The sequence below is a fragment of the Globicephala melas genome, chromosome 15, assembly GCF_963455315.2.
Source record: "Globicephala melas chromosome 15, mGloMel1.2, whole genome shotgun sequence".
NCBI classification, from domain to species: domain Eukaryota; kingdom Metazoa; phylum Chordata; class Mammalia; order Artiodactyla; family Delphinidae; genus Globicephala; species Globicephala melas.
This window is the reverse complement of record NC_083328.1, coordinates 4,339,299-4,363,700: the sequence shown is the minus strand read 5'-3', so window position 1 is coordinate 4,363,700 and position 24,402 is coordinate 4,339,299. Positions and strand designations below refer to the sequence as shown.

The 24,402-nt window shown below is 41.7% G+C and overlaps 2 protein-coding genes across 6 annotated transcripts in view; one reads left to right on the top strand and one right to left on the bottom strand.

Moving 5' to 3' along the window:
* Window positions 1-11,045: 11,045 nt before the first annotated feature.
* The window catches only part of LOC115846822 (zinc finger protein 510-like), a 31,228-nt gene continuing 17,871 nt past the window's right edge, over window positions 11,046-24,402 (top strand). For 2 of the 3 annotated variants that reach the window (XR_009558988.1, XM_070043591.1), the window contains exons 1-6: window positions 11,047-11,409; window positions 11,776-11,974; window positions 12,226-12,372; window positions 12,896-13,044; window positions 23,861-23,984; window positions 24,268-24,363. Coding sequence is in view for 2 of the 3 variants with exons in the window: in XM_070043591.1 (XP_069899692.1) it covers window positions 12,988-13,044; window positions 23,861-23,984; window positions 24,268-24,363 (277 nt within the window). In the remaining variant the exon portion in view is untranslated. Of the gene's footprint in view, window positions 11,410-11,775; window positions 11,975-12,225; window positions 12,373-12,895; window positions 13,045-23,860; window positions 23,985-24,267; window positions 24,364-24,402 lie in introns of all 3 variants that reach the window. The other variant, XM_070043590.1, reaches the window with a different exon arrangement.
* ZNF12 (zinc finger protein 12) overlaps window positions 21,005-24,402 on the bottom strand; it is a 62,476-nt gene continuing 59,078 nt past the window's right edge. For all 3 annotated transcript variants that reach the window (XM_070043569.1, XM_070043571.1, XM_070043570.1), the window contains one exon: window positions 21,005-24,302. In XM_070043569.1, the coding sequence (XP_069899670.1) occupies window positions 24,298-24,302 (5 nt within the window). In that variant the 3' untranslated portion in view covers window positions 21,005-24,297. The remainder of the gene's footprint in view (window positions 24,303-24,402) is intronic.

Below are 24,402 nucleotides of genomic sequence, written 5' to 3'. Positions count from 1 at the left end.
GTGTGTGCTGTCAATTCTTGATGTTCCTTGGCTTTACAGATGCATCACTGCAAACTCTGCTTCGTGGTCATGTGGCTATCTTCACTTGGCATCTTTCTCCTTGTGTGTCTCCTCTTCTTATAAGGACACCAGTTACACTGGACTAAAGACACACCCTACTCCACTATGACCTTATCTTAACTAATTATACCTGCAATGACCTTATTTCCAAGTAAGGTCACATTCTGAGATACAAGATGTTAAGACTTTGACATACCTTTTGGGGGAGACACAATTCAGCCTATAACACAAGGGAAAGTGGCAAACATGGCCATTGACAGAAACAGACACAACCCTGATGTGATTGTTTGGGCCCAAAGGTCTGACTGTGTCTGAAGCTAGCAAGACCCATCCTGGACTTTTATTAAAGACAACAGTTTCCTTTTTTGATGTAAGCTAATTCGAGTTGGATTTCTGTACTTGCAGCAGAAAGGGTCCTAAATGGCAAAGCATCCTTCAGGTTTCTGTTTAAACATCTGTTCCTTGGACATGTCTTCTCTGCTCCCCTAATCTATGTTAGATGTCCCTGTTCTACACTCTTATAGCACTGCATGGGCTCTATCTTTTACAGTTCTTATCACAAATTACATTATTGTCCGTGTTATTGGTTTAATGACTGTCTCCTTCAAGAGAAGGATCATGTGATCCAAAAAGGCAAGGACAGAGTTTGTTTGGATCTCTCCCCACTGACCAGTGCAGTGCCTTTTAGCAAAAACAATTTGTACAATAAACATGCCTGAATGAATGAATCATTGAATGGGTGACATGTAGACCTTGAGACACCCGGTTTGGGGTGGTCTCCAGCTAGTGACAATTCTTTACTGAGTTGGTGAGCCTCTCAGCCCATCTTAATCTTCAAAGCCCCATAACTTCCCCAGCCCAAAGGAAGCAAAGACAGACTACCTTTTTAGAAACTGCTACTAATAAAGGCAGGATAAAAGGATGACATGGACATTAAAAGACCATTAATACAAATGATTTTATATTTTTGAAAAATTAATACATGCATATCATAAAAATTCAAACATGTTAAAAGGCTTTAGTTAGGAGTGGCAAAAAATGTTATTCTTTTCCTCATAGCTATTTCAGAGCCCCACCTGCTCACCATTCCCTTCCTGAAGGGCACCTGCTGTTATTAACCTCTCGTGTGAATCAGAGAAACTATGTTCGTATTCAAATACATATATATCCCTCCCTTCTTTTTAAATGAATGGTGCGTTACTAAACACAGTGCTTTTATCCTCTAAACCATATTTCCTGAAGCTAGTTCCATACTAGCACAATGAGATTTACCTCTTCATTTTAATGCTACATAGTTGCATTGTATGAATGTTTGTTTGTTTGTTTGTTTTTCACTCAGATCCCCTTTAATGGACACCTGGGATGCTTCCTCTCTTTTGCTACCACGACCGATGCTGGAAGGCATGTATGTCCTCTGCCCACACTTGTTAATGTGATTGGTAGGATAAATTCCTAGGGGTGGGATTGCTGTGTCAGAGGGTACATTCGTGCTGAGTTTTGCCCGAGTAACTATAACAGGGTACACTCTCATCAGCAGCACACTCGCTCCTGTTTTCCCACACCGTTGCCAACAGTACGAATTAGCAAACCTCGTGATCTTTAGCAACCTGATGGGTAAGACAGAATGCAATTGTTTTAACTAAAAATGTAAAAATAACTGGTGTAGAGAATATACTGTAATGAATAACCGTGAATCTTTCGTCTATATCCAGACTTAATGTTTTCCTATATTGCATCAGCATTTTTATTTTGTTAGAAACAAGCATTACAGGTGCAGAAGAACTCATCTACATTTCCCTCTCTAGTTTCATTCTCTTCCTTTCCTCTATGGAAGTGATTATTATCATTAATTTGCTGTTCATCATTCCTGTGTTTGTTTTTAGAGTTATACTACATAGTTATGTCTCTAAAACAATATTTTTGAATGTTGTTAAACTGTACATATTAGTCATCAGGTTCTGTGTATATATAACTATACAAAATTATATATTTCACCATATATAATATATGTATACATACACACACATAGTGTGCTTATATATTATACATGTTACTATGAATAATATATACTGATTATATTTTATAGTTATATATAACTATTTAAACTGTATATATTAGTCATCAACTTCATATATTACAACTGATACAAAAAGGACATTAGATCAAGTTCAACAAATTAGAAATAGAGGGAAACTTCCTTAGCCTTGTAAGGGGTATATAACAAAAACCTATACAAACTTTACACTTGTTGGGAAAACATTAGATGGATTTCATTTAGAACTGGAAACAAGTATATCCACCATCCTGCTACTGTTTAACATAGTGCTGGAATTTCCATGCAAGGGCAGAGGTGGTGTAAGAATTTAAGTGGAAGAAATAAAAATGTCATTCTTCTCGGATAACATGATCTAGAAAAACATAAGAATCCATTGCTAAAATACTAGAACTTATAGAAGCGTTCATACAAGATCAACCTGAAGATATCAGCAGTGTTTCTCTGCAATTGCATTTGTAATTGCAACCCAGCAATCCTAATGCAATCCTAGTAAATGGTATTCCATGCGCTTGGAAGGAATGATGTCAATTCTCCCCAAATTCAATGCAATTTTAATAAAATTTTCAGTTGAGCTTTTTTTTTTTTTTGCGGTAGGCGGGCCTCTCACTGTTGGGGCCTCTCCCGTTGCGGAGCACAGGCTCGACGTGCAGGCTCAGCGGCCATGGCTCACGGGCCTAGCTGCTCCGCGGCATGTGGGATCTTCCCGGCCCGGGGCACAAACCTGTGTCCCCTGCATCGGAAAGGGGACTCTCAACCACTGCGCCACCAGGGAAGCCCTCAGTTGAGCTTTTTTTTTTTTTTTTTTTACATCTTTATTGGAATATAATTGCTTACAATGGTGTGTTAGTTTCTGCTTTATAACAAAGTGAATCAGTTATACATATACATATGTTCCCATATCTCTTCCCTCTTGCGTCTCCCTCCCTCCCACCCTCCCTATCCCACCCCTCTAGGTGGTCACAAAGCACCGAGCTGATCTCTCTGTGCTATGCGGCTGCTTCCCACTAGCTATCTATTTTACATTTGGTAGTGTATATATGTCCATGCCACTCTCTCTCTTTGTCACAGCTTACCCTTCCCCCTCCCCATATCCTCAAGTCCATTCTCTAGTAGGTCTGTGTCTTTATTCCTGTCTTACCCCTAGGTTCTTCATGACATTTTTTTTCCCCTTAAATTCCATATATATGTGTTAGCATACAGTATTTGTCTTTCTATTTCTGACTTACTTCACTCTGTATGACAGACTCTGGGTCCATCCACCACATTACAAATATCTCAATTTCGTTTCTTTTTATGGCTGAGTAATATTCCATTGTATATATGTGCCACATCTTCTTTATCCATTCATCTGATGATGGACACTTAGGTTGTTTCCATCTCCGGGCTATTGTAAATAGAGCTGCAATGAACATTTTGGTACATGACTCTTTTTGAATTATGGTTTTCTCAGGGTATATGCCCAGTAGTGGAATTGCTGGGTCATATGGTAGTTCTATTTGTAGTTTTTTAAGGAACCTCCATACTGTTCTCCCTAGTGGCTGTACCAATTCACATTCCCACCAACAGTGCAAGAGGGTTCCCTTTTCTCCACACCCTTTCCAGCATTTATTGTTTCTAGATTTTTTGATGATGGCCATTCTGACTGGTGTGAGATGATATCTCATTGTAGTTTTGATTTGCATTTCTCTAATGATTAATGATGTTGAGCATTCTTTCATGTGTTTGTTGGCAGTCTGTATATCTCCTTTGGAGAAATGTCTATTTAGGTCTTCTGCCCATTTTTGGATTGGGTTGTTTGTTTTTTTGTTATTGAGCTGCATGAGCTGCTTGTAAATTTTGGAAATTAATCCTTTGTCAGTTGCTTCATTTGCAAATATTTTCTCCCATTCTGAGGGTTGTCTTTTGGTCTTGTTTATGGTTTCCTTTGCTGTGCAAAAGCTTTTAAGTTTCATTAGGTCCCATTTGTTTATTTTTATTTCCATTTCTCTAGGAGGTGGGTCAAAAAGGATCTTGCTGTGATTTATGTCATAGAGTGCTCTGCCTATGTTTTCCTCTAAGAGTTTGATAGTTTCTGGCCTTACATTTAAGTCTTTAATCCATTTTGGGTTTATTTTTGTGTATGGTATTAGGGAGTGTTCTAATTTCATTGTTTTACATGTAGCTGTCCAGTTTTCCCAGCACCACCTATTGAAGAGGCTGTCCTTTCTCCACTGTACATTCCTGCCTCCTTTATCAAAGATAAGGTGACCATATGTGCGTGGGTTTATCAGGATACAAAATTAATGCGCAGAAATCTCTGGCATTCCTATACACTAGAGATGAAAAATCTGAAAGTGAAATCAAGAAAACACTCCCATTTACCATTGCAACAAAAAGAATAAAATATCTAGGAATAAACCTACCTAAGGAGACAAAAGACCTGTATGCAGAAAATTATAAGACACTGATGAAAGAAATTAAAGATGATACAAATAGATGGAGAGATATACCATGTTCTTGGATTGGAAGATTCAACATTGTGAAAATGACTCTACTACCCAAAGCAATCTACAGATTCAATGCAATCCCTATCAAACTACCACTGGCATTTTTCACAGAACTAGAACAAAAAATTTCACAATTTGTATGGAAACACAGAAGACCCTGAATAGCCAAAGCAATCTTGAGAACGAAAAACAGAGCTGGAGGAATCAGGCTCCCTGACTTCAGACTATACTAGAAAGCTACAGTAATCAAGACAGTATGGTACTGGCACAAAAACAGAAAGATAGATCAATGGAACAGGATAGAAAGCCCAGAGATAAACCCACGCACATATGGTCAGTTGAGCTTTTTGAAGGCCTTGATAAATTTCTGTGGAAGAAGCGTAAAGAGGGGGTAACTTACCCTACCAATAGGCGGAAAGCACAGACTGTTCGGCAGATGATGTTAGGGCAACTGGCTGATAATATTGGATTACTATTTAACCTTGTATAAAGAAGTGGATGCCAGATACATTAAAGAACTGAATGTAAAAGTAAAACCTTAATATTATCAGAACAAAATGTAGGTGATATCTTTGTGACCTCAGGGTAGGAAAGGACTGAACAAAACTCTAATACATAGCCATGAGGCAAAAAATTGATGAATTTGATTACTTCAAGGTTTGTAAATTTGTACTATGAAGGACTCCAGAGATAAACTCAATAAACAGATATCAGAGGGGGAAAATATTTGCAATGTCTAAAATACTCAAAAAACTCCTATTAATAAAAGAAGACAGCAGTCTAATGGGAAGGTGTGTATTTTTAAATTTTGTCTGGCACAGAACCTATTTTATTTTCTGAATTGATGTATGAACATATTTCATAAATCTGTAAAGTTCTTAGACCGTACCTTATAATATTGCCTTTCCATCATTCTATTCTTCTCAATTCCTATTGGAACACTGAATTAAACTGTATTTTTATCCACCCCTCTCTCAAGGTATCAAAATCAGCTCAAATTAGATCAGAGACCTAATGTAAAACCTAAAACTGTGAAGCTTCTGATAAAACACAGGAGAAAATTTTCTGAACATTTACAAATGTTAGACAAAGTTTTTTTAGTTACAAGATTCATAAAAGAAAATAAATGATATATTGGACTTTATTAAAATCAAGAACTTTGAAAGACATTGTTAAGAGAATGATAAAATGGGAGAAAATATTTACAAGTCACATATCTGATACAGGGGTTGTATCCAGAAATATATAAAATTGTTAATTAACTATACTTCAATTTTTAAAAGTTCTCAACAATAAAAATAATCTGATAACAGGATGAAAATAAATATTTCACTGAAGAAAGTATCTGGAATGGTTAAATGTATTACCCACTAAACACAGTTCTTTTCAATTTAAATGATTGCCATATAGTTCTCCAGTTAATAAAGATGGAAATGTTTGATTAACTGAGCAGCTGTTCTTTATTGTTTTGCATTCTCCTCATAGCTTGTAAGCACTGAATTGTGCTATGTAATTTGTATTTTATTCCATTAGTGGATATAAAGATTTACTGATTATTTCTAATAATTAAATTATGCATTTCAACTTAAAAAAAAACTCTAAAATTTCTATAATAAGAAAACAAAGGACCCCCCTTTTTTTTTTTAATGGGCAAAAGATTTGGACGATTCACTGAAGTAGCTACATGGATGGCAGTTAGGCGTGTGAAAGGAAGCTCAGCATTATCAGTCATTAGGAAAATACAAATGTAAACCATGATAGGATACTACTACCCACCTATGAAAATGGCTATAACTAAATAAACTAAGCAGAGCCAATGCTGGCAAGCATGTGGAGCTACTTAAACTCTCATACGTCACTGGTGGGAATGTAAAACGATCTGTTTGGCAGTTTTTAAAGTGTTAACTATACATCTACCATATGACTCAGCTCTTCAACTCCTAGGTATTTACATAAGATGAATGAACGGAAACAGGTGGATGAAATGTCCAGTAACAGGTGGATGGGTAAACAAGGAATGGTTTGTTCATGCAGTGGAATACAACTTGACAATTAAAAGGAATACAATATTGATACACTCAATAACATTGATGAACCTCAAAATAATGATGTTGCCTTCAAGAGGCCATTCAAAAAGGCGTATGATTCCGTTTAGATAAAATTCAAAAATTCTCGAAAATGCAAAATCATCTACAGCGACAGAAAGATCAGGCAGTGATTGTCTGGGAATTGGCGGGGGTTGGGGGGGCAGGGAGAAGTAAGAGGTGGGGGATTATAAAGGAGCATGAGGAGACTTTTTGGAGTCTGATCTGTTCATTATCTTGATGTGATGGTTTTGCAGCTATATACATGCACCCAAACTTACGATATTGTATACTTCTTTACGAGTTCAATTCACTGTATGTCACTTCTACCTCAATAAAATTGTTGCCTCAACACAGTGGCTACCTCCCAGCTTTGTCATTAGAATCAAATGAGTAGAAACTTTTAGAATGGCTCTTGGCTCGTTAGTAGTGAGGGCTGAAAACGTGTTGCTTCTTGGGCTTCCCTGGTGGCGCAGTGGTTGAGAGTCCGCCTGCCGATGCAGGGGACACGGGTTCGTGACCCCGCGCGCGGAGCGGCTGGGCCCGTGAGCCATGGCCGCTGAGCCTGCACGTCCGGAGCCTGTGCTCCGCAATGGGAGACGCTACAACAGTGAGAGGCCCGCGTACCACAAACAAAAAAAACTGTGTTGTTTCTTACTGTTGTTACAAACACGGAGGCTCAGAGGAAAGTTTTAATAAAGGAATTTATTTCTTAGTAAGCAGGCAATATTACCACCTACATAGAAAGCAAAATAGTATAGGAATCAAATGACTTGCAAATAAAAGTAAAATTTGTTTCTTAGTTGTCCTGAAATCCGTTTTTTGTACCTTCTTTAAAAAGTGAATTTTAATCTTAAAAAATACAGTAAAAGAAAAATAATCCTATTGACAGCACAGCCAATTTCAGGTGTTAAGTAAGGATGCTTGCATGACAATTTCCCCAAATTCCCTATAATTCTCATTTTGCGATGGTTTAAATCCTTTGGAGAATCCTGGGAGATTTTCCCAGGAATACAGGTTTGTGGGAGAGAAAGAACCAAGTAGGTAGTCTTTCTTGGCTCAGACGACATTACTGTTAAACATTAATTACCGAGAACTTATATTTCCTAAGACAAGCTCGTGTCTGAGTGAAAAACCAGTTCCTGCAACCCCAGAAAAAACGTATGCAGCCTAAAGTGGTTTTTACAAAGAGACCTTGGAGGGATGAACAACGTTCTCTCATTGGTTGAAGAGCTTGCCCAGTATGCCCTATGCACCCTCGGGGTTGGCTGAGGCAGGCCCGTCGCTGGACTGCTGCCTCGAGACTGGCGGAGTCAGGTTCTCCACGCCGATACTGCTCCCTCGGGATTGGCTAAGGAAGGCTCTCCACACTCACTTCTGCTCCCTCAGGATTGGCTGAGGCAGAGTTTCCAAGAGCCATTCTGCTCTCCTAGGATTGGCTGAGGCAGGCTGTCCACGCGATTCTCCCTCTGGATTGGCTGAGTCTCTGAAGTTCTTCCCACCTTCTCCCCGGCTGCCATCTTGCTTCCTTCCCCCAGGCCCTCATCAGAGCCCGCGGTGGAGCCCAGAGGCCAGCGGGTGGCTCAGCTCTCTGGAGGGAGCGGCAGGACCCCGGGGGTGACTCCCAGCATGCCTCCCCTCAGGTCCCGGCGGTTTTCCCGACCTCTTTTGCTCCCGGGCCCAGGCTGATGTCCTCTCCTTGGCCTGCTCACGGAGCACAGAGGTGGGGGACCCGCAAGCAGGGTCTCCCTAACCGGGCCGAGGCCTTGACCCCTCCCAGTGCCCCTGTGGGTCCAAGTTAAGTCTGGAGGAGCTCACCTCTGCCTCTGATCCTTGACCTTGGACATCAGTGGGACTGCAACCTGGGGTGATGGAAGATCCTGGTCTCTGGGGTTCGAATCCAGCCTGGGCGTCTGAATTTACCCAGGACTTCACGTGCATGCTTTTCCTTTCAAAACAAAGTTGAATGTTTTCCCCCTAACTTAACCAAGTGCCCTGGGACGAGGTTGCTTTTCTTGTGGCTCTGAATTTCTGCCCTTTCTATGCTCCTCGAGACTCTCCTAAAAATAGGGTCAGTGTCCCTCACAGATACAGAGCCTTTGGGCTGAAATCCAGCTTATTCAGTAAATATGGAGAAAGAGCATTATCGGGATGCTCTAGTCCCCAGGAGGAGGGCAGAGAGGGAGCTCTGGGAGGGTCCAGGTGGATTTCCTCAGGGAATGAGTGCTTTCTTCCCTCTCCTCCTTAAAGGTGAAGGACGGAAAGTGATAGAGATGCAGCTGTGTCCTTACCCACTTCTGTTCTCACTTTTTAGGTGTAAGAGGAGGGAAGAAGACATCATGAGAATACGGGCTCATGTTTCTTCTTCAGACTCAGTTGGCCTCTTTATTCTGGATGTCTGTCCTTCCTCATGGTCAAAGAGAGGTGTGGCCCCTTGGATGGAGCTCCCATAAGTTTGTCTGGCGGCATGGCGGAACCGGTACTTTTGTTAGTGGTACGAATCTGGCGTTATGCTTAAGAGTTGGATTTGAGGGAAATGGTCACAGTTTTATGACCTCTGCAGGTGACTGAACCTCTAAAAGCCTCAGTTTCCCCACATATATATGGCAGCACATCTACATGATAGGGTTGCAGTGAGGTACACGTGGGAAGAGCTTGGTACAGTGTCTTAGGCTTTGCTGTGACAAATCACTGACCTCATTCTGAGTAGCTCAACCCAACAGGCCTTAAGTTCTGTTCTTTTATTTATTTATTTATTTATTTATTTATTTATTTATTTATTTATTTTTGGCTGCGTTAGGTCTTCGTTGCTGCGTGCGGGCTTTCTCTAGTTGCATCAAGCGGGGGCTACTCTTCGTTGCAGTGTGTGGGCTTCTCATTGCATTGGATTCTCTTGTTGCAGAGCACGGGCTCTAGGCACGTGGGCTTCCATAGTTGTGGCTCACGGGCTCAGTAATTGTGGCTCACGGGCTTAGTTGTTCCGCAGCATGTGGGATATTCCCGGATCAGGGATAAAACCCATGTCCCCTGCATTGACAGGCGGATTCTTAACCACTGCGCCACCAGGGAAGTCCTGGATATTCCTATTATTTTATTCTTTTCAAATTTTATTTTCAAAAAATATCTTAAATTTTGATGTCTTTTATTTATCACGAGACTTTTAAATATATTTATTGTTCACTTATTGATACATCCTGTCTTTTAATTCCCTTTTCATATCTTAAAGAAGTGACAATAATGTTGATCTTCTCAATGATTTATAAAAGCTGCTAATACATTAAAATTATAAAGTCTTTGTTTCTTATATATGTTATAAAGACCTTTTCTTAGTTTTTCTTTAAACTTAGTTGCAATTTTTAATCTGAAACTGAAATGTGTAACTTTCTAAAATAAAAACAGTTTTTAGTTTAATGGTTTCTCTGTTGTCATATGTTTTCCCTATTGATTATATATTTCTAAAATTCACTATGCTTTAAGAATTTTCTTTTGAATTTAAAAATGTTGAATCCAGGTAAAACTCATTTATCCTAATGTGTGAACTAGGAGTTTAACACTAATTGTATTTGAGTGCAGTCACTGGTTGAGCTAACATAGTATACTGAATACTCCCCACCAATCCCAAAGGCCCCTTTACCATTTGGTAAAGTGCTAAATACCCTTTCTCCTAGGCCTGTTCTCTAGCTCATGATCCTTTTGAATTTTTTCCTTATGGTAAAAATGTCAGAAAGATGCGTGCCTAACGGTTCAGCACAGTCATCTCTGCGAGAATGTGTGAGATACTTCCCCCCACCCCACTTCACTTGTGTGAATTTTGACTTACCTTCAATTTTCGTGTATTGAATCTTAAATTTTGCACCCCCGTTACTTCTTTTTCTTTCACATTAAAAAAAAAATTGCTTGGGGAATTCCCTGGCGGTCCAGTGGTAAGGACTCCAAGCTTTCGCTGCGGCGGGGCGGGTTCCATCCCTGGTAGGGGACCTAACATCCCACAAGCCCGGCAGCAATGCCAAAAAAAAAAAAAAAGAAAAAAAAATTGCTTGGCTGGGCTAATTTGGTTAACTTTTTCATCTGTGTTCTTAAATCTCTCTCTAGCTGGCGGCTGCGAGGAGGCCCGTCATCTCCAGGTGGGGGTGATGGTGATGCAGAGCGGTAGGGGCTAGGGTGCTGTGGGGGTGATGTAGGGGCGGGGGCGTGTAGGGGGAGGGGCAGGTGAGGTCGGACTAGGAGAGGTGGGGATGACGTGGGGAGCGACGGGGTTGTGGGAGTTGGGGCGATGTGGGGGGGGTTGGGGGTGGAGAGGGAAGGGCCCCGCGCAGGCCCCGCCCCACAGTGGGCGGAGCTCGCCGAGGACCTATATCGGCGTCGGGCTCTGTGCGCAGGCGCGCGTAGGTTCTCGGCGGGGCTCCCTGGTGGTCTCGGGCCTGTCTGGGCGCGGCCGCGCGTGGGGCGGGCGGTAGGCCCTGGAGGTCGGCGTCCTGTTCAGCGCGGGCCTCCCGAGGCTGCGAAGAGGGGCGCGAGGCGGAGGCAGAGGCAGCGCCGCCTGGGCCGCGTCCACACTGAATGGAGGGAGACTGGGGGTCCCGAGCGAACGCGCGGGAAGGGCCGCGTTTGTGGGAGAGGCCGCGCTGGCTGCGGGGTCTCCATCCTCGTAATCGCCGAGGCGGCCCGAACGCGGCCCAGAGGACTGAGCGACAGACCCCATCGGGCCTCGCAGCCCGGCGAGGTAAGACTAGCCCCGTGATGCTTCTCGGCGCGGCGTGGCGCGCGTTCCTCGGGCCCGAATACGTAACCGAAGCGTGTGTGCCCGAGGCTTGCGGCGGCGGTGTGCATCCCGGGTTTCCTTAGTTCCCTTAGACTGGTATCCGTCTGGCCCAGCGCTGTCCGGAGCAGCCTCCGGCCGCGACGGAGACGCCCCGCAGCTGTGCCGTCCAGGGGCCGAGGGCACTTAAGCCGCGGCCAGCCCGCCTTTGTCCTCAGCCTCGCCTGCGGTCGTAGAAGTGCGGCCTGAGGTCTCTGGAGCTGCGTGTTCTCAGAGAGGCAGATATGGCACCCGGATGCAGGTTCCCGCTGAAGTGAATTTGTCCCCTAGGCTCTACTGGAACAGAGCATCTCTACTGAGCCGGAAGGAGGGGGACTCCAGGAACGGGAATCTCACAGGGAAGAACCCCCGCTCCCTCTAGCCTCTGACCCAAGACGCATCGGAGCTTCAGAAGAGAAGCGGAAGAAACCCAGAAAAGGAGCGTATCGCCCGGAGGGCGGAGGCTTGAGTGATTTCACCACCATCAGCTGTGAGTCACTTTGGAAGACAGAAGGGAGCTGGGACTGAGTGTTACATGTGGTGGGAGTGGTGGGATGCTGGGGGATTCCGCAGCTGGGAAGCTTTTATCTTTAACCCCACCCCCAATGGCAACCTCCCCTCCCTTCATTCTCCACCAGTTCTTTCCAGAAGCTGGTTTCTGTCGTTCCTGTTCTTAGAGTCAAGAGTAGTAGTTCCCAGACGGTTTGCCAGGATTATCTTTTTTTTTTTTTCATTTGACAGAAGGGAAAAAGCCTGAAAGGGGAAATGACTTGTGAAGAATCAGTAAGAGGCACATAGAAGTCCTGGCATGTGCTGTCCACACGATCTCACGGAAACACATTTCCTCTTAAAAAAATCCTTTTGAGGATGTCCCTGGTGGTCCAGTGGGTAAGACTCCATGCTTCCAATGCAGGGGCCCGGGTTCGATCCCTGGTCAGGGAACTAGATCCCGCATGCATGCTGCAACTAAGAAGTCCACATGCTTCAACTAAAGATCCCCTGTGCTGCAATTAAGACCAGGTGCAGCCATTAAAAAAAAAAAAAGATAAATATTAAAAAAAATCCTTTTGAGAAAAAGCAAGTTAGAAGAAACAGTTTTTCTTTTTAAAAAAACAAGTTTAAGGCACCTGTCCCTTTTTTCAAAACTTTATGAGGATTCTCGGACTCAGGGGGTTAACATCTTGGTAGAAAAACAGTTACGCAAGATAGCCTTTAGGGTTTTTCCCCCTGCTATATGTTTTAATGAAGGCATCATATTTCATATTTTGAGATGCTATCATATGCTTAATAATTCTGCTTTAAATACTTCTGTGTTAGTGAGAGGGGAACATAAATAGTTAAAGGAGTAGGGAACATTGTGGGTTTAAGGAGTCACAAAGGGGCAGGTGTTAACCTTCCTCTCCTTCTCCAGGATTAAAGGTTACCCAGCTGGCGTGTGGAAGTTTTTAGGAAGAGCGTTGAGGAGCTCTCATCATCCTGTTCCTCTTTCCTCCTCTTCCAGGAATGCCTTCCCAGGTTTTGACAGTCTTCCAAGAACAACAGAAAATGAACAAATCCCAGGTGAAGTATTTCTTTTCTCTATTCCCTATTTCATTTTCCAGTGGATTTCATGGCTTTTTTTAGGGTGTTCATATGTTAAGATGGAAAAGTGGAAATAGATAAAAAGCCACCAAAATGGGATTCATCCTATTCTTCCCACCCCTCACCTCATCCTGGGTAGCATCTAGGCTCTACTACCTTTAAGATGTCATCATTTCTTAAACCTGTGTTTTCTGCTTAATTCTTTCTCCCCTTATCAGAGCTTCATCTTCTCTCCCCTGCACTGTTGGAACAGTTTTTTGCTTCTTTCTCCCCGAGGTTAAGTCTGTCCTCCTGAGGAATCTGAAATGCTATTCAGATGATGCCACTTCAGTATGGAAACCACTTGAATAGCTTCTGGCCCTCCAGAGAGGAAAGGCTGAGTTCTTATCATGAAATTAAGGCTGTTGAGAACAGAACCACTTCTTATTTCTCTTTGTTTTATTAAATATTAAAAAAAATTATCATATTCTACATTTTATTCAACAGTGATTGATTAGTGTGTGAGGTACTGAACTGTGTGCCACAGACTCTGCTCAAAACGATGTAGAGACCTGGTCCCTTTTTGATGGAGTTCACAGTTTAGAGAAGGTGACATTTAAAGAGTAAACATGTAACAGTGGTCTCCAGTGACCCCAAACCTGACATAACTTCCTGAACACATCCGGTTACCACCCACCTGTGCATCTCACTCACGTCTCTGTCCTGCGGGCTGACCTGGGAGCCCTGTTCCACTTCCTTTCCTGAGTCTTCAGTTCATCTCTCAGGAGCTAACTTGGGAGAGATCTCTTCCAGGAAGCCCTTCTCCTCTTTGTCCCCCTCTGGATTAATTGCCCTTCCCCTCTGTGCTCCACAATGCCCCTGCTGCCCCTGTCACTGCACTTTGTCCATTGCGTGGAAATTACCTGTTTGTGTCTGTGCTGACAGGCCATTAGCCCTTCAAAGTCCATGTTCATGCCGTGTTCATCTTCATATTTTCCGTTCCTCACCCTGTGCCTTGTTCCTGGTAGGTGCTCATCACGTGTTTGTGGCTGAATAAGCAAATGGTAGGCTTGGGAAGCAAACTCTGCTCTGACTGGATAATCACCCTACCTGAATACAGAGCAGGGCCATCCAGGAGAATTGGGGTCTCCTTTCCCTTCTCTGAATGCTATCTTGGATCATGCAAGGTGGAGTATGTTTGTTATTGTTGCTTTTGTAAGAATTCGTGTTTGTTTGAGCAGTATTAGGTTTACAACAAAGCTGGGCTGAAGGTACAGAGATTTCCCATATACCACCTGCCCCCAGACACCTACAGCCTTCCCCATTATCAACAATCCCCACCAGACGGTACGCTTGTTAAAGTGGATGAACCTACGCTGACACATCATTGTCACCCAAAATCTATAGTTTACATTAGGGTTCACTCTTGATGTTGTACATTCTGTGGGTTTTGATGAATGTGTCACATGTATTCACCATTATAGTATCATACAGGGTAGTTTCACTGCATTTAAAACTACTCTGTGCGCCACCTGTTCATCCCTCCCTTCCCTCCCTGCCTCCCCTCCCCCCACCAACCACTTCATTATCTCCATTGTTTTGCCTTTTCCAGAATGTCGTATAGTTGGAATCATACAGTATGTAGCTTTTTCAGATTGGCTTTTTTTGACCTAGTAATATTCATTTAAGATTTCTTCGCTTCTTTTCATGGCTTGATAGCTCATTTTGTTTTAGTGCTGAATAGTATTCCATTGTCTAGATGTACCACAGTTTATCCATTCACCTACTGAAGAACATCTTGGTCGCTTCCAAATTTGGGAAGTTGAGAGTAAGGCTACCATAAGCATCTGTGTGCAGGTTTTTGTGTGGACATAAGTTTTTAACTTCATTGGGTGAATACCAGGGAGCATGATTCCTGGGTTGTACGGTGACAGCATGTTTATCTTTGTAAGCAAACATCAAACTATCTCCCAAAGTAGCTGTGCCATGTTGCATTCCCATCAGCAGTGAATGAGAATTCCTGTTGCTCCACATCCTCACCAGCATTTGGTGTTGTCGGTGTTCTGGATCTTGGGCATTCTAACAGGTGTATAGTGGAATCTCATTGGTGTAATTTGCAGTTCCCTAATGACATGTGATGTGGAGCATCTTTTCATATGCTTATTGTTTGTCATCTGTATATCTTCTTTGGTAAGCAGTCCCTTAAAGTCTTGGGTTGTTTGTTTTCTTATTGTTGAGTTTTAAGAGTTCTTTGTATATTTTGGATAATAGTCCTTTATCAGATGTGTTGTTGCAGATATTTTCTCCCAGTTTGTGGCTTGTCTTTCCACTCTCTTGACAGTGTCTTTGACAGAGTGGAAATTTTTCATTTTAATGGAGTACAGCTTATCAGTTCTTTCTTTCATGGATCATGCCCTTGGTGCTGTGTCTAAAAAGTGATTGCTAAACTGAAAGTCATCAGATTTTCTCCTGTGTTATCTTCTAAGACTTTTGTAATTTTGTATTTTAGTTAAGTTTGTGATCAATTTTTAGTTAACTTTTGTGATGGGTGTAAAGTCTGTGTTTAGATTATTTATTTTGCATGTGGATGTCCAGTTATTCCAGCACCATTTTTTGAAAAGACTGTCTTTGCTCCATTGTATTGTCTTTGTTCCTTTGTCAAAGATCAGTTGACTACATGTATGTGGGTCTATTTCTTGGATCTCCAGTTTGTTTCATTGATCTATTTGTCTATTCTTTCACTGTCTTGATTACTGTAGCTTTACAGTAAGGCTTTAAGTCAGGTAGTGTCCGTCCTCCAACCTTGTTCCTCTCTTTCAATATTGTTTGGCTATTCTGGGTCATTTGCCTTTTTAAAAGTTTAGAACCAGTTTGTTGATATCCACAAAATAATTGACTGGGATTTTGAGATTTCATTGAATCTGTAGATCAGGTTTGGAAGAACTGACATCATGGTAACATTGAGTCTTCCTGTCCACAAACATGTAATATCTCTCCATTTATTTAGTTCCTCTATTTCTTTCATCAGAGTTTTACAGTTTTCCTCATATACATCTTGTATGTATTTTGTTAGATTTATACATAAGTATTTCATTTGGGGGGTGAGTGAATGTAAATGATACTGTTTTTAATTTCAAATTCCACTTGTTCATTGATGTTATATAGAAAAATGATATATTTTATATATATTTTTTATATATTAACCTTGTGCCCTGCAAAATTGCTATAATCGCTTAGTAGTTTCAGGACTTTTTTGTTGATTCTTTCAGATTTTCTACATAGACGATTTTGTCATCTGACAACAAAGAGAGTTTTATTTCTTCCTTCCTAATCAGTATACCTTTTGTTTCCTTTTCTTGTCTTGTTGCGTTAGCTAGGACTTCCAGTACAGTGTTGAAAAGGAGTGGTGAAAGGGGACATCCTTGCCTTGTTCCTTATATTAGTGGGAAAGCTGCTAGTTTCTCACCATTATGTATGATGTTATCTGTAGGCTTTTGTAGATTTCTTTATCAAGTTGAGGAAGTTCCTCTTTGTTCCTGGTTTACTGAGAGTTTATTTATTTATTTTGGCTGTGTTGGGTCTTCATTGCTGTGTGTGGGCTTTCCCTAGGTGCGGCTAGCAGGGGCTACTCTTCGTTGTGGTGCATGGGCTTCTCACTGCGGTGGCTTCTCCTGTTGCGGAGCATGGGCTCTAGGGGCACAGGCTTCAGTAGTTGCAGCATGCAGGCTCAGTAGTTGTGGCACACTGGCCCTAGAGCGCACAGGCTTCTGTAGTTGAGGCGCATGGGCTCAGTAGTTGCTGTGTGTGGGCTCTAGGGCGCATGGGCTTCAGTAGTTATGGTGCATGGGCTCCAGTAGTTGTGGAGCGTGGGCTCTAGAGCGCAGGCTTAGTAGTTGTGGTGCGCAGGCTTAGTTGCTCCGCGGCATGTGGGATCTTCCTGGACCAGGGTTTGAACCCATGTCCCCTACGTTGGCAAACAGATTCTTTTTTTTTTTTTTTTTGCGGTATGTGAGCCTCTCACTGTTGTGCCCTCTCCCATTGTGGTGTGTATTTCTTTTTACATTTTGTGAAGGATTTTTGCATCTATATTCATGAGAGATATTTGTCTGTGGTTTTATTATCTTGTAATGTCTTTGTCTTGAGACAAAGAGGTAGGAACTGTTCCCTGTTTCTATTTTCTGAAAGAGATTGTAGATATTTAGTATAATTTCTTTCATAAGTGTTTGGTAGAATTTATGAGTGAAGCCATCTAGGCTTGGTTCTTTTTGTTTTGGAAGGTTATTAATTATTGACTCAATTTAAAAATACAGCCTTATTTAGATTGTGTATTTGTTCTTGTGTGAGTTGGGTAGATTGTGACTTTGAACAGATTGGTCCACTTCATCATTGTCAAATTTGTGGGCAGAGAGTTACTCATTATATTTCTTTATTATTTTAATGTCAATGGGATCTGTAGTTATATCCCCACTTTCATTTCTGATATTAGTAATTTGTGTTTTCTCTTTTTCTTAGTCTAGCTAGAGGTTTATTAATTTTATTGATCTTTTCAAAGAATCGGCTTTTGGTTTCATTGATTTTTCTCCATTGATTTCCTATTTTCAGTTTCTTTTGAAATTTCATTTTGATTCTACTCCAGTTTCTATTATTTCTTTTCTTCTGCTTACTTTTGATTTAATTTGTTCTTCATATAGTTTCCTAAGGTGGAATCTTAGATGACTGATTTTATTTATTTATTTATTTGTTGTGGTACACGGGCCTCTCACTGTTGTGGCCTCTCCCGCTGCAGAGCAAGGCTCCGGACACGCAGGCTTAGTGGCCATGGCTCACAGGCCCAGCCGCTCCACGGCATGTGGGATCCTCCCGGACCGGGGCACGAACCCGTGTCCCTTGCATCGGCAGGTGGACTCCCAACCACTGCACCACCAGGGAAGCCCAGATGACTAATTTTAGATCTTTCTTTTTTCTAAATATATGCACTCAATGCTATAAATTTAGTATTGATTTTGCTGCCTCACACAATAAATTGTGTTTTAATTTTCATTTAGTTCAAAATATTTTAAAATTTCTTTTGAGATTTCTTCTTTCACCCATGTGTTACTTAGAAATGTGTTGTTTAATCTTCTTGTATTTTAGAGTTTTTCAGCTATCTTTCTGTTACTGATTTATAGTTTAATTCCATTGTGGTCTGAGAGGTTAGACATTGTATGATTTCTGTTCTTTTAAATTTATTAAGGTGTGTTTTATGGCCCAGAATGTGGTCTATCTTGGTGAATATTCCATGTGAATTTGAGAAGAATGTGTATTATGCTTTTGTTGGATGAAGCAGTCTATAGATGTCAATTAGAGCCAATTGACTGATGGTGTTGTTGAGTTCAACTACAGGCAAACCTCGGAGATATTGTGGGTTTGGTTCCAGACCATCCTAGTAAAGCGAATATCATAATGAAATGGGTCACACAAATTTTTCGGTTTGCCAGTGCCTGTAAAAATTATGTTTACAGGGCTTCCCTGGTGGCGCAGTGGTTGAGAGTCTGCCTGCTGATGCAGGGGACACGGGTTCGTGCCCTGGTCCGGGAAGATCCCACATGCCACGGAGTGGCTAGGCCCATGAGCCATGGCCGCTAAGCCTGCGTGTCCAGAGCCTGTGCTCCGCAACGGGAGAGGCCACAACAGTGAGAGGTCCGAGTACCGCAAAAAAAACAAAAAAACATTATGTTTACACTGTACTGTTGTCTGTTAAGTGTGCAATAACATTATGCCTAAAAAAATGCACGTAACTTAATTTAAAAAGTGATGCTGTTAGAAAAATGACGGCAGTAGACTTGCTCAATGCAGGGTTGCCACAAACCTTCAACTTGTATTAAAAAAAAAAAGGCAGTATCTGTGAAGCATAGTAAAATGAGGTTTGTCTTTGTGTCTTTACTGATTTTCTGCCCACTGTTTGTGATAGAGCTGTGTTGAAGTCTCCAACATTAGATTCCATCTGTTTCTCCTTGTAGTTCTATCACTTTTTGCCGATGTATTTGACACTTTGTTGTTAGGTGCATACATGTTAAGGATTGTTACCTCTTCTTGAAGATTTGACCCCTTTATCATTATGAATGACTTTCTTTATCCTTGATAACTTTTCTTACTTTGAAGTCTGCTATGTCTGAAAATAATATAGCCACTCCACTCCTGCTTTCTTTTGATTAGTATTATCATGGTGTGTCTTTCTCCATCCATGTACATGGTGGGGAGGGGTGTTCAAACTCTTATCTTTAATGGAGTTCCCCCCACTCCCCCAGTTTTTTTGTTGTGGTAAAATACACATATAAAATTTATCATTTTTAGATAACTAATAAGGACCTACTGTGTAGCACAGGGAACTCTACTCAATACTCTGTAATGGTCTACGTAGGAAAAGAATCTAAAAAAGAGTGGATACATGTATATGTATAATTGATACACTTTGCTATACACCTGAAACTAACACAACATTGTAAATCAACTATACTCCAAAAAATAAAAAAAAAATCACTTTAACCATTTTAAGTATTCAGTAGTGTTAAATAAGTACATTTATAATGTTGTGCAATCGTCACTACCACCCATCCACATGACTCTTTATCTTATAAAGTTAAAACTCTGTACCCATTAAACGATAACTTCACATTCCTTCCTCATTCTAGCCCCTGGCAACCATCATTATATTCTGTCTCTGTGATTTTGACTATTCTAAGTACCTCATATAAATGGTTTTATGTAGTATTTGTCCTTTTGTGCTTGTCTTATTTCACTTAGCATAATGTCCTCAAGGTTCATCCATGTTGTGGCATATGTGAAAATTTCCTTTCTATTGTATATACATATCACATTTGCTTATTTATTCGTCAGTGAACACTTGGGTTGCTTTCACATTTTAGTTAATGTGAGTAATGCTGCTGTGGACATGGGTGTATAGATATTTCTTTTTTTAAAAAAAATTATTTATTTATTTATTTTTGGCTGTGTTGGGTCTTCGTTTCTGTGTGTGGGCTTTCTCTAGTTGTGGCGAGCGGGGGCCACTCTTCATCGCGGTGTGCGGGCCTGTCACTGTCGCGGCTTCTATTGTTGCGGAGCACAAGCTCCAGACGCGCAGGCTCAGTAGTTGTGGCTCACAGGCCTAGTTGCTCTGCGGCACGTGGGATCTTCCCAGACCAGGGCTCGAACCCGTGTCCCCTGCATTGGCAGGCAGATTCTCAACCACTGCGCCACCAGGGAAGCCCCAGATATTTCTTTAAGATCCTGCTTTCTGTTCTTTTGGGTATATACCCAGAAGTGGAATTGCTTGGTCATATGGTAATTCCGTTTTTAATTTTTTAAGGAACTGCCACACCCTTTTCTGTAACAGCTGTACTGTTTCACATCCCCACCAACAGTGCACAAGAGTTCCCATGGCTACACATCCTCTCCAGCACTTGTTATTTTGTAGTGGTGGTTGTGTTTTGTTGTGTTTTTTGTTTTCATAGTAGCCGTCCTAATGGGTGTGAGGTGATATTTCATTGTAGTTTTAATTCACATTCCACTAATGATCAGTGATATTGAGCATCTTTTCATGTGCTTATTGGCTATTTGTGTATTCTCTTTGGAGCAATGTCCAGGTCCTTTGTCCATTTTGAATTGGATGTTCGGGGAGTTTTTGGTGTTTAGTTTTAGGGGTTCTTTATATATTCTGGATATTAATCCCTTAACAGACATAATGATTTGCAGATATTTACTCCCATTCTGTGGGTTGCATTTTACTCTGTTGATAGTATTTTTTTTTTTTTTTTTTTTTGCGGTACGCGGGCCTCTCACTGTTGTGGCCTCTCCCATTGCGGAGCACAGGCTCCAGACGCACAGGCTCAGCGGCCATGGCTCACAGGCCCAGCCGCTCTGCGGCATGTGGGATCTTCCCAGACCCGGGCACGAACCCGTGTCCCCTGCATCGGCAGGCGGACTCTTAACCACTGTGCCACCAGGGAAGCCCTGATAGTGTCTTTTGATGCAGAACATTTTTAGTTTTCAGGGAGTCCAGTTTGTCTGTTTTTTCTTTTGTTCCCTGTGCCTTTGGTGTCATATCCAAGAAATCATAGCCAGATACTGAGTCATGAAGCGTTTGCCCTCTTTTCTTCTAAAAGTTTTATAGTTTTAAGTCTTACATTTAGGTCTTTGATCCATTTTGAGTTAATTTTTTTATTTGAGGTTAAGTAAAGATCCAACTTTATTCTTCTGCATGTGGATATTCAGTATTCCCAGTACCATTTGCTGAAATGACTATCTTTTCCCCATTGGGTGGTCTTGACAACCTTGTCAAAAAGCATTTGAGCATAAATTTGAGGGTTTATTTCTGGGCTATTTTATTCCTTTTGTCTGTTTGTTTTTATGCCAGTACCACACCATTTTTAGTACTGTAGCTTTGTAGTATTATAAGGGATATTGGTCTGTAGTTTTCTTGCAACATCTATGTCTGGCTTTGTTATAAGGGTGATGCTGGCCTCATAGAATGAGTTAGGAAGCATTCGCTCTTCTTCAATTTTTTGGAAAAGTTTGAGAAGGATTTGTATTAGCTCTACTTTCTTTCTTTGGCTGTGCTGCACAGCATGTGGAATCTTTGTTACCTGACCAGGGATCAAACCCATGCCCCCTGCAGTGGAAGCGTGGAGTCTTAACCACTGGACTGCCAGGGAAGTCCCAGTATTAGCTTTTCTTTCTTTCTTTCTTTTTTTGCGGTATGCGGGCCTCTCACTGTTGTGGCCTCTCCCGTTGCGGAACAGAGGCTCCGGGAATGCAGGCCTAGTGACCGTGGCTCATGGGCCTAGCCGCTCCGCGGCATGTGGGATCTTCCCAGACCAGGGCACAAACCCGTATCCCCTGCATCGGCAGGCAGACTCTCAACCACTGCGCCACCAGGGAAGCCCAGCTTTTCTTTAAATGTTTGGTAAAATGAACCAGTGAAGCCATGGTCCAGGACTTTTATTTGTCGGGATGTTTTTGGTTACTGACCCAATTTCCACACTAGTTATAGGTGTATTCAGTGTGCCTATTTTCTTCATGATTTAGTCTTGGTAGATTTTATGTTTCTAAAAATTTTTCCATTTCATCTTGGTAATCCAATTTATTGTACAGTTGTTCATAGTACTCTCCCATAATCCTTTTTACTTCAGCAGAATCGGTAGTAACGTTCATATCTTCATTTCTGATTTTAGTAATTTGAGTCTTTCCTTTTTTTTTCTTATTCCATCTAGGTAAAAGTTTGTCAAATTTGTTCATCTTTTTTAAAAAACAGTTTTTGGTTTCATTTTCTCTGTTTTTCTGTTTTCTATTTTGTTTACATCTGCTCTAATCTTTATTATTTTCTTCTTTCTGCTAGCTTTGGGTTTAATTTGTTCTTTTTCTAGTTCCTTAAATTGTAATGTTTGGTTGTTGATTTGAGATCTTCCTTGCTGCTGTTTAATGTAAACGTTACAGCTACCATGGTGATTGCACATGTGTCTTCACCAGCTCCTCATTTCTTCAGTGGTCACACCTCCCACCTGTGGAGGCACAAGATATCCCAGTGCTTTCTTCTCCATTGGGAGGAAAACAGGTTGATTACATTTAAACTTTTAATGAGGGAAAAAAAGATAAATTAAGCTTATTATCATGTGGATTAGCAGAATGTATATAGTACTTATTAAAAATAAATAAATTGGGGGTGCTCAAAACTTTACTGCCAGGATGGTGATGAAGTATTTTGGAGACCACTCAACTACACGGATGAGTCCAGAATTACTGCACAATGTGCTGCTGAACACCTTTGCAGTTCTTCCTCTTCTCGTGGCCCTGCCCTGTTCCCCTGTTCCTGTCATACTGCTGTGTGTTTTTCATACCTCTTTGACTTTGTGTATGTGCTTGCACCACATTAATGAAGATCTGCTATTGTGAATCCCGACCTGACAATACAAAATAGTCATATCTCCTACATTATATAACACTGATTCTAGCATAGCTCTAATAATACCTTATTACACGATAAGTATTCATAGGTATGATTTTTCTCCTTACCAAGATTTAAGCTTCTTTTTTTTTTTTTTAAAAAAACATCTTTATTGGAGTATAATTGCGTTACAATGGTGTGTTAGTTTCTGCTTTGTAACAAAGTGAATCAACAGAGAAGAGACTCAAAGCACAGAGATGCTGAGTGATTAACAATGTGATTATTCGCAATGCACGGCAGCTGAAAATTTCCTTTAACTTGTTTTAGGTTGTGCTCTGGCATGAGAGGCTGACTCATGTTTAGCCCGTCTCCCCAGATTTAAGCTTCTTAAAGGCCAAATAAAAATGATTGATTTAGGGGCTTCCCTGGTGGCACAGTGGTTGAGAGTCTGCCTGCCGATGCAGGGGACACAGGTTCGTGACCCGGTCCGGGAAGATCCCACATGCCGCGGAGCGGCTGGGCCTGTGAGCCATGGCCACTGAGCCTGTGCGTCCAGAGCCTGTGCTCTGCAATGGGAGAGGCCACAATAGTGAGAGGCCTGCGTACCGCAAACAAAGAAAAACAAAAAAGATTGATTTAGGTCAATATTCTTGGCAAGCTAGGATAGTTTCAGACACATGGTAGAAACTTCAGTTTTTTTTGTTTGAATTAATAAGTTAATCTACAATCGGGATTTTCCTATTATGATATCACTTTATCCCACAAAGTAAACCACAAAACAAGGTATAGAATAGGCAGCCTATATAATATTTATGGTAAACTCTCAAAATCAACATGTTAAGAATTATTTCCCATCTCTCTCACATCACCCAATACTGATCTCTTTGGCTTGAACAGAAGTGTGCTGGCCAGGGATCCGTGTCATTCAAGGACGTGCCTGTGGACTTCACCTGGGATGAGAGGCTACAGCTGACCTGCATGCGGAGGACCCTGTACCGGGATGTGATGCTGGTCTCCGTGGGTGAGGCGTCTTCCCTGTATAGTGCCTCAGCGTGTGCATTGTTTCTTAGCCGCCAAAGCTTACGAGCCCTTGGCGGAGCTTTATGATATCTGCACACCTCACGGGTCAGAAATGAGTGCTGCTATTGAGCACAGAAAGAAGGCTTCTGTTCTCACGTCCCTAAATAAAGGTTCAAATGGGCACCATTATCATGTGACTCCTGAACCGGCACCTTCATTGTCCTTCAGGGCCCCCGATGTCCAAGCAACTTGTCTGAAGTCTTAACCCTGTATCTCACTCACAGGGTACTGCGTCAGCAAACCAGAGGTGATCTTCAAGCTAGAGCAAGGAGAAGAGCCATGGCCATTAGAGAGAGCATTTCCATGCCGGAGTGATCCAGGTGAGTTAGTCATTATCAGGTGAAAAAAAAGAAGCCACT